The sequence below is a fragment of the Gekko japonicus genome, unplaced genomic scaffold (genome assembly GCF_001447785.1).
Source record: "Gekko japonicus isolate JY-2015 unplaced genomic scaffold, Gekko_japonicus_V1.1 scaffold2048, whole genome shotgun sequence".
NCBI lineage: Eukaryota > Metazoa > Chordata > Lepidosauria > Squamata > Gekkonidae > Gekko > Gekko japonicus.
Genome location: NW_015160895.1, coordinates 286679 through 297231, shown reverse-complemented (window position 1 = coordinate 297231; position 10553 = coordinate 286679). Strand labels below are relative to the sequence as shown.

The 10553-nt window shown below is 39.0% G+C and overlaps 1 protein-coding gene across 1 annotated transcript in view; it reads right to left on the bottom strand.

The window, feature by feature from the left end:
- Positions 1-10553, bottom strand: part of DHX36 (DEAH-box helicase 36) — a 29083-nt gene continuing 18530 nt past the window's right edge. Inside the window, exons 16-25 of the mRNA XM_015423754.1 lie at positions 10248-10365; positions 8424-8522; positions 7200-7373; positions 6863-6949; positions 5869-5952; positions 5583-5682; positions 5404-5494; positions 3387-3507; positions 2288-2440; positions 1-730 (exon numbers count right to left, since the gene is read on the bottom strand). Coding sequence (XP_015279240.1) covers positions 545-730; positions 2288-2440; positions 3387-3507; positions 5404-5494; positions 5583-5682; positions 5869-5952; positions 6863-6949; positions 7200-7373; positions 8424-8522; positions 10248-10365 — 1213 coding nt within the window. The 3' untranslated portion in view covers positions 1-544. The remainder of the gene's footprint in view (positions 731-2287; positions 2441-3386; positions 3508-5403; positions 5495-5582; positions 5683-5868; positions 5953-6862; positions 6950-7199; positions 7374-8423; positions 8523-10247; positions 10366-10553) is intronic.

Below are 10553 nucleotides of genomic sequence, written 5' to 3'. Positions count from 1 at the left end.
ACAACACTTTTATTTAAAGTAGAAAAAAAATTGCCTTTCACATATTAGTCCTTGGATCTCTTTTGGAAGTTCAGGACTCAGTAGGTTTGTTTTACAGAACGTTACAACTTCCCAGCAATGTGCTTTCTGGCTGTCCAGACACACTTATCAAGCATTCAGAACAGAACACATGCTTATGGCTGAAAATTTCAGTTATTTGCCCCACTTTAAAAAGTGACAATTGCTCCACAGACAAGTATAAACAGCAGGATAATGTCAAAAATGCTTTCTGTTCATTTTCAATTTCATCCAGCTTGCGCCTGGAAAAGTTACAGTCCTTAACGAGCACTATATAGACATGACAATACAATACATCAGACTGTGTAACACTAGCAAAATCTATTTTATATGTTGCATGCCATACACATGGAGCCATTCTGAACTACTGAAAACTACTGACACTGCGTATTCACTATGTGTGACATTTCAAGATGCCCCAAGATAAACTACCAACAACAAAAAAATCAGGTAGTGCTGTCATTTCTTCAGCAGCAAAGGAACACTGTTAACTGTACAGTTCGTTCTCCGAACGGGGGGCAAAGTTTCTGGCTGTTTCATTCTCCTGTGTTGTGATTAAGTCTATAATGGCTGTCAGTACTGCAGTGTCTCTTGATTTAGTATTGTTCCAGTCCACAGGGTGTGGGTTTTCTATTTTCTCTTGCAGAAGGTCATCCAATTCTTTCTTCAAATCCTGCAGATAAAAAAAAGGATAGTGGTTGGAAAGAACTAACAAAGCAAGTTTTGACAGTTATTCTACTTTTTCTACAGTAGTGTCAAAACTTCAATTTTCTCCCTGGAAATAAGAGTGACCTACTTTTCTTTTTTTAATCCTATGTCCAATTAAGTATCAGTCTGTAAAGGATGTTGAAAAATTCAGCTGGCTACACGGTTTGATGCCGAGCTAAACTTACAAGTTTTAGAAATGGCTTTCTCTGTTAAGTTCTTCCAAAATGCACTGTGTATATGTACACTCTGAAAGCAGTAATTTATTTTGATCTTTCCCTGAAAACATTGCCCATACATTAATATTTTAGGAGGACCCTACTGCAAGCAGAATGTTTAGGCTTTTGCAGCTTGACTTATTCTTACCAAGAAACTGCTGATCAGCATCACTTTTCAAATATACCAATCCCTAATCGGGCTTACATCTTGGATCCAATAAAAGTGCTTCTGCTGACAGAAGGAGCAGCATTGGGGGAGAGGGGATCTGGGGGCTGCAGCAGGAAGGGAGAGATGAGAAAGTCTTGTTCCAAGGGCAGAAGTCTTTCCACTTGTGGAACCGCTCTGTTGGATATAAGCGAGCACTTCTACATTGTAATGAGTGACTAAAATGTGGAATTTGCTGTCAGAGGATGTTGTGATAGCCACAGACAAAGAAGGCCTGAAAAGGGGAATTAGACATTCCTGGAGGTTAGGTCTACTAGTGTACCAGTGGCTACTAGCCATGGTAACTAAAGGGAACCTCCACATTCAGAGGCAGTAAACCTCTGACTACCAGTGCCAGGAGGCAACATCAGGGGAAGGCCTCAGCCTCTATGCCCTGTTGTTGGCCCTCCAGAGGAACTGGTTGGCCACAGTGTGCAAGAGGATGCGGCACTAGATGGACCACTGGTCTGATCCAGCAGGGCTCTTCTTATGTTCTCAACACTGTAACAAATAGACCACGAAAAAATAGCTGTCTCTTAAGTGTTCAAATGTGTAAAAATTTCGAACAGCATTCAGATAAGCGTAACTTTAATTTAGCAAACATAAGGCAATTACGAACTATACATCTCACTTTCCCTTGCCACACCAAATTACAGCCCTGCTCAGTCACCAGCATCTTTCCATAATGTAAGGTAAGTCTTGCAAGCTCTTCCCCACCCATGATTGCAAAGAAAATGTAACGAATGTACTGGGCTGTGCCACATTTATTTGAACATGGAACCTCCCTGCCCTCACTGTGAACCCCTATTGTGGGTGAGTAGGCTGCAAGGAAGATGCCATTCTCAAATAAATGGGGTGTATCCAGTTTGTTATTCTCTCACCCACAATGACAGAAAGAGGGACAAAAAAGCCTGAGATAAACATTCTGATGAGGATTCCCTCCAGAGTGAATTGCTCAAAAATGGGATGAAATTTTCAGAGCCGTAAACACGCTCATGTTAAAAAGGGTTCTCTTTATAATATATCATAATGGTTCCTTTAAGAAGCCTTAAATAAGGCTTTGGTTGCCAACCTGGATAGAAGAAAGGGGTAGCACACTCACCTTCACTAACTGGGCTATCCGTGCTGGAGACTGGAAGACAATCCATTTGTCCACGGCAATAGTGTCCTGGTCTTTATCCTTCTCGATAGAAATGTCTCCTCCAAAGAACAGCAAACAGTACGGCGAGACTTCTGTGCAATCATACAGGTATATCTGTAACAAGAAATATATTCAGCACAACAGGAGTATGCTAATAGAATTGTAACAGAGCACCAGCATCCTTTCAGCATCAAATTATTTCAAGTCTAACCAAAATGGTAATGTGATGAAAATTTCCACCAACTAACTGAATGCAAAGTTTTTAATGAAAGCAAGACAATCTGCCTTCTGGGACACTATCCAGCTTTGCATGCTACCTCAAGAGCGACAACCGAGGAGGTGGGATACAAATGTTTTAGATTAAAAAAAGAAGCCTAACGTTTTAATTACAAAAGCATTAATAAAATCAGGGAAAAACAGGACTAAGAATGTATATAAGCAATGGCGAAAATAGTAAAAAAAATACACCAGGGTTGATTTAAAAATCATATAACAGGATTTTTCCATTTCACTCTCTTGCAGTAAAAGGCAGGTAAAATGAGAGGCACGGAATCTCAAGAGGAAACTGGAGGGCATGAGAACTGGTGCAGAGAAGTATAAGAAATCCCAGCAAATCCCAGTAATAAGAGGTTGAGAAAGCCCGTGAAGTCTGGATTTATGACATGCTCCCATCATTACTGTATCCCATTGGGGGAAAGTTTTAGCTTACTTGAGAGAACCAGTGCGCTATATATATTCTAGTATGTTAAAACTAAGGCTTGGATTCAAATCCCAAATTGACCATGATGTCTTTGAGACCCCTTAGCCTAACCTTTACTTTACAGGGTTGGTTTTAGGAAAAAAGTGGAGGAGAGTACTGGTTACACCATCCTGAGCTCCCTGAAAGGCCACCCTGAGATAGACAGAGATAGTAAAGGTGCACCTGTAGATCAGACAGAAGCATTAAAGCAAATAAGTATGTCACAGCATCAGCAAAACTAAATGTGACATTCACAACATGAGAAAATAATAATTCAAGTTTACACACATTTATAAAAGTGCTAAAATGATATTCACTTACACTGCTCGTTCTCATTTTCAAGTGATAAACGAGCCAGTTGTAATGAAACTCTGTCTCTTCAACATTGACAGATTTAGGATGAATGTAAACTGTTCCATCTGTTTTAGTGGAAACTTTAACCCTTAAAGACATAAAAAGTCGTATTTTAGATGTAACCTAGACAAGAGTATTTTTGGATAAGATTTTTTCCTCTCACAGCAGTCAACTTAAACTCTGCATAAATTACAATGAACGCTAAATAGTAGACCATAGATTAGCCACTAGATTATTTGGACAAGAATCAAAAATCAGTGTAAACATTTTAAACATCTCCCCTTCCGAACACTTGACATTTCTCCCATTTAAAATCACAGCATAAAACGAGTTGTACGTTGGTGATAAACACTTGCAGAAGATGTACTCAATCTCCCTTGGAATCTGTGTTTTATTTTTGTATTCTAAGGAATAAGGTTCTATTTATATAAAGATAGTTTTGTTGATTTGGCGGGGAGAGAGCAAAAACTAAATTTTCCCGCCACAGCAGGAAGGGTGGGATATAAATAAGAATAAATTTAAGAATAAATAAGTGACAATGCTGTTACCCTTCAAAGGAACCTCTTAATTGCATTCATAAAAGCTAATGCATAAACAGCCTATGGAAGGTTATTGTCTAAAACTTTTCTTGCCTACTCTAACATAAGCATTTAGATCAAAAGAAGGTATCTTTTTTGGTATATTTTTTGCTAGCCATTTACTGAACAAAAACATTCAGAATAAGGATATCAGAATGAAATCACTGAGATAACTATCCTGTTTAAGAGTACATTTGCAGCTCTACCTGGTGGCAAAACTACACTATTGCATGTGGCTCAAGATTACTACAGGTTACTACAGTTTGTTACAAAAAGAACCATTATTTTACAATGCAAGAAGAAAACGAAGGGCTGTAAGAAAAAACGGTGCAGGAGGAAGAAAATTTTATTCCAATATGTTAATAACCCCTACACATTTTGTGTTAACCTTACTTGGGGATCTGTGGAATATAAAATTCTCCCACTAAAACACCTTCAAAAATAGCTTCTTATTTTCCAAGGCAACATTCTGGGTTTTCAGACACAATAGGCTCTTCTGATCAAAAGAATAAAGAAATATCACATTGTATGTGGTCCCCATGCTTGTAGCAATACTACATTTCTTTACAGTTCTAGAACATGGCAGTCACTTTGCTGTTCCAAGACAACCAAGAGGATGTAGAAATGCTGATATACTAGCATGATTACTATATGATAAGGCCACTAGGAGCTGGTTCAAGTGTTACATAAAAGCAAGGAAAGAGAAAATCAAGCGAGTTGTGTTCTTGTTGTCACATAGAGTGGCGGACACAGAGTGAGGACTTTACCCATGAGAAGACCCATGAGCTCAGGACTTATTTAGAACTCAGGGAGCTCGCAAAGTGTGACCACTTGGTCACAGCAGAAGCACAACTGGGAAAGGCCAGCACCTTCAGAGGCACCGCAGTATTTTGCTGCCCACTACTGGCAACAGAATATGGGACTAGATAGCCTTCAGACTAACCCAGCAAGGCAGAAGTGTTACATTTGCAGTTGGACTAAATGAAATCAGGTGCTCAGTCCATGCTCTTCACTGAAGAAGTTAAGCAAAACAATGCAACTGATAAATAAAAAGGAAAGAGAGGACTATGTGTACTGTGGCTACCACATGCTTAGGCAAGGCAGGCAATATTCAAACATCCAAGGCCTCCCATAAAAAAAATCCTTAGATTAACACAAACATTCATCTTCACTCTGTTTCCCAGCACTTTGTTAAGGTATGAATGGTAAAGGTACAGATACGTAATTTGGGAAGCTGCCCTCAAATTAACCTGTTTGACCCATGTGATAGACTTGCACCATTTCAGAAGCAAAATACTCAACACATCTTCCCCCGGTACTCCCATCCCCAAATTTGTTATCATGCAAAGGTACGTATTTTTTAAAGAAAATTACAAAGCCAAGAATAAAACTGGGGAAAGCCTTACATTTTCCTTCTTTTGCTGAAGTTTGCTCGGATCTTTGCAACCTTTGGATATAAACCAGCACACATAACAGCTTTGAGTAACTTCTCATTGTCTGTGGAAGATAACATGGCCAAGTGAGACAGAATTCACAAAGGGAGAATTAAAGGACACCCACTGGACTATTACCCTTCTCCAGTTACCTGAGTTAATGTTGGATTTGGAATCTTTGGGGTTTCTGCTATTCACAAACCCGGCGGCAAGGAGATGTTCTGCAAACTGCCCTTTCATGTTACGCAGCATCTGGAGAGCAACACAAATCCACCGATAATAAGCTCTGCCACAATATGTTGAACAATTTGTTTTTCTTGATTTACAATGCAATCCTAAGCAGAGTTGCACCCTTCTAAATCCACTGAAGTCAATGAGCTGTAGAAGGATACAACTTAGTCTAGGTTTACACTTTTCAAATACAAATAATTGCGTTACCTGCAATGTATTCGGAGAAAGAAAATATTCCCAGCAATAATCTTTCTCACACCTGAATCCACGGCGCTGGGCTTCTTCCCAACCCTGAAGAGAAGAGATGTTCAGTATAGATCTGGTTCAATATTTTAGACCTGTCAGCAACACCAGGGTCAATGAGATTGTGATCATGTTTTTTTCTTGTTGAATTGAATTGCTAGGTAGCAGGAAGAACTAGCAAGCATGGTACATAAGGCACAAGGGAAATGGAATGCAAATATCACAATATATAATCATTTTAAAATTAATATTTTAATACAACAGCTATCCCACCCACAATTAAACAGTACATAATAATTTAACAACAAACAAATAAAATGCATATAAAAATGGGATAGGGATATAACAATGATGGGAGGAGGAGAAAGAATTAATGGGATGGGTAATAAGTCATGTTAAACACTGTAGCATAATAATTCTTTTGTGTAAAACTGTACATCTATGCCAAAACAACTAAATTAGAATATACGGGGCAAACCAGAGGTAGAAGAGCAGAAAAACAGAGCCACGGTGCATTGACTTCAATAGACTTGGAAGGGTATAACTCTACTTGGGACTGTATTGCTAACTGTATTCATTTCCCATCCAGCTGGTCCGAGACAATATGCTCCAGAAGTGTATTAAACCAATTCCAAAGTGAGAGTGAAAAAGCACTTCATGAGTTTGTAACAGGGAGGATGTGATTACAATTACATCTGCATATGGTACCAGTGGAATATATATCAGAGCAGAAAATAATACAATCATGCTTGGAATAAAAGTAATGACAAAGTCTGCTCACATGAGTAATATGTCCAGGGTAGGCTGGAACAAGCAGTACCCAGCAGATTTCAGTTAAGTGGAGACTGTCTACATAAAGCATCTGAAGTCTCTGCCTGCTGTTTGATTAGTTTACAACTAATAATTAATTTAAAGCCACTGTGAGTCAGGCACACGTTGTCAATCAGAGTGTACCTACCTGGAAAGCATTCACAACTGTGAGATGGTCACTTTTGCAGTTCTTTGACAGTTCCTTTCTTCTTGCATCTGCTACTTTTTCCTTACCCTTCAGACAAAATAAGTTGTCAGGCGAATACCTGTATATTATTTCCTCACTTTTAAGATACAAAGTGAATAGGCAACAATACAATAGATTAAAACTATTTCCAGTTGCTGGATCTACCGTGACAATAAAAAAAACATAGGATGGGAAAAGCTTGACAAACCCAGACTTTTCCCACACATTTACTCCTGGCCCTTTCAGAATGAGAAGCATTCTGTGTTTTACTTCTTAACTCTCTCTTCAGATACATTACCAGGGGGATGACAAACGGATCCTTGAAGCTGAGGCTGGCTGCAATAGTGAGGACAGGATCTAAGCAACAGAATAAAGCGCCAAAGAGAATCATTTTCCCAATGTGTGGCTCCACCGGTAACCGTGCCAAATGGACCCCAAGTGGAGTCAATTCTTCTTGTCTATCTAAGGCATTCTGTTAGAAAGAAGATATGAATATCAAGAAGATCAGGACCAATAACACCTGAATGATGACAGGATCTATTAGACTTGTTATGAAACAACAGAAGTTAAGTTGTGAGAAAGACTCATTCATTTCATTAAACTGTAATATTAATGCACTCTACAAAAATAGTCATATTTACGTGCTTAATGCACCCATACTTCTGAATTTATGTACAAATATACTTTTACTATGTGCTGTCCCTACAACAGATTCTTCTTAGATTTTCCTACTTGTCTAGTTTCTACCTCCCAATTGCTCAATTTATTTTAAATCTTGCATTAATCTTCACTAAATCCATCTTTTCCCAAATGCCCTTTTGCCAATTTGCAACAGATATTCAGGGTAGTGCTGAGAATTGACAAACAGAAGATAAGCTGGTCAGTAGACCTATTTCTGGACAAGATTGCAGGTGGGAGATCACACGACTGAATGCTTCTCTACAGGAAAAAAAATCCCTACACAGTAAAAAATGCCAGGAAGACATAGTCTCTGCCTCGGGAACAGTGGCATGTTTAAGAAAACACTAAATTAGACTCTATCAAATAGAAGATGATCCCACAATAGGTTACCTTGTCTATAATATAAAATAGAAAAGTCCAAAAATAAGTTAACTAACTTGTCACTGTTTATAAGGATTACATCCAAGAATAGAAGCATATCAAAGACATTCAATTCTGCACATAAAGTTATCTGACCAATTTCACAGTGATCCACCTTCTCTACCCTCTACAAAGAATTTACAATGAAAAAAAATATATACTGACCCATTTTGTTTCAATACCCTAATTTTTCTAGTTAAATCTGTAGTGAGAACAAGTCGACCAAGAACTTTTGCACAATTCTTAGAGGAAGAATTAAGACTTTTCATAGATCTGTCTGTGCTATAAGGGTTTTGATAGTAATCAAACAGCAATATTTGACTCCTCCAAACCATCAAGTTGTTCACTTTTTCAGTCTAACTACAAGGTATTATGACGTAAATATTCTGAATTCTACCATGTGGGCTAAACAGAAACTTACCAGCTGCATAAGATGATCTATGGACAGCAACACAGCATCCCGAGATGGTGGATCCATTAGCTTACTCAGAAAGTGAGCAATTCCTCCAAGCTTTAAAATCTGGAACAATATCAGGTGCACACAGATGTTATAACATCACACACTGATGGTAAGCTCCAACAATATTGTAGGGTCATTCTATACATTTCTTTCCAAGAGTCATTTTTATATACACTCAAAAGGACAGTAAATAAACTTTCAAATAGTGGGTATTTTCCAATACACTTTCCAGTAGTCAATATTTATGGTCCCTTATTTATAAATTAGTAAACTGACTTTATTTACTTCATTTCTATCCCACCTGTCTTTCCAAAAGGATCTCAAAGTGGCTTACATCATTCTCTTCTCCTTCATTTCATCCTCACATTGCAATCTTAAGCACGTTTAATCAGAAGTATATCCCACTGAGTTCCCCTAGCAGGCTTGTTAAGGATTGCAGCACTAAAAGTTTGTTATATAACCTGAATGACACATCAATATGGGTCAAGATGAGGATAGTGAAAAAATGTACTAAGTGGTAGCCGGAAGAGGCTAACCAAGGATTTTTAGAGGAAAAAGAAGCTGTTTACACAGCTGCTGGCTGTTCTGTAACTCAGCCACAAGTAACATTGAGTCAATTAAGTTCTAAATAAGATGGGATGCCAGAGTCAGAAATAAAATCACTTGGCCAGAACCAAAGAACTGTGAAGCCAGTTCCCACAATGCTTAAGACATCTGCCTGTGAGCAGTAACCACCCTCCCCATTAGGGATGCCAGACCCCCCTAGTGGGGGCAGGGGTCCCCTGCTGCCAGGTCCCACCTCTCCACTGCCAATCAGCTGGCTGGCGGGGGGGCGGGAGGTTCCTTCCCCAACAAGGGAGGCACACCCAACATTTCAGCAATGTGCCTACATGACTTCAACGTGACCTGGAAGTGACGTGGGCACATCGGGGAGATGGTTTGGTTTCGGGGCAAAAACTCTATGGTAGAAGCTAATTGCCCAAAAGCCAGAGAATTATGCCGATGTCCCCACATCACTTCCAGGTCACACTGGAAGGCACGTGGACACATCACTGAATCATGTGAAGAAACTCTCTGCTCCCAGTAAGCTCACCTGGCAACCCTACTCCCCATCCTGCATGGACTGCTCTTGCAATCAAGAGAAGCTGGACCGAAGAAAAGGGGAAAGAAGCTGAATTCCACTGAAATAATGAGAAAGCTCTGGTAACAGTTTATGCAGCTTTATGATCTCAGCTTCTAACTAGTAGCCTACAAGTACATAAAGACTCAACAATGTGGTAAAAAATGTATCTAATCTTTAATGTTATAAACTAGCAGACAGTAACATAAAGCCCCAACAAGATGACAAAAGTCAGAAATACCAGAGCAGTGGCAATAAAATTTCAACAGCCAAAACCCCTTTGGAGAGAGAATCCAGAGAATTTACCCTTTCTTGAACTCCACACAACACTCCAAGGGTCATTCCATAGATTCAGCATCATTGCAGCAAAACTTGTTCGCCACAGATGGTATAAGGTCATGCAATATGGCCACAAGCAGCAAGGTCTAATCTAAAGATAGTAAAGAGCAGCAGGGATGGCGCTCCACTTCCTATTGGTAGCTAGCTAGGGCAGTAGAACCCTCTGCATTCAGGAAGCTTCATATGACCATGTAGCTCCCAATATGTGATTAACCTGAATTGCTAACACTTTAGTTAATTCTGAATGTTGGTGCTTAATACAAAAAACTTGAAAAAATCACAAAGTTTTGCAACCCACATGATTTACTCAAATAGCAGAGTATCACCTTGATTTGTAAACAGAGTTCCTCCAAAGGTGTCCTCAAGATTTCTGGCAATTGATAATCCTCCAGCAAACTGGCACGCAGACCATTGTACAAATGATAGCAGTGACCCGGCTGGACTCTGCAAAGTGACCGGCAACATTTATGAAGTTATTTGCTTCTCCAATCTGCATACATTATTACAAAGATGCTATATAATGTTTATGCCATCCCTTGTATATAAAAATATACAATTTATTATTTTATTTAAATCAAGAATCTTACTGAAATTAAGGTAGGAGAATGAGAGTCTTAAAGACCTTACCTAAT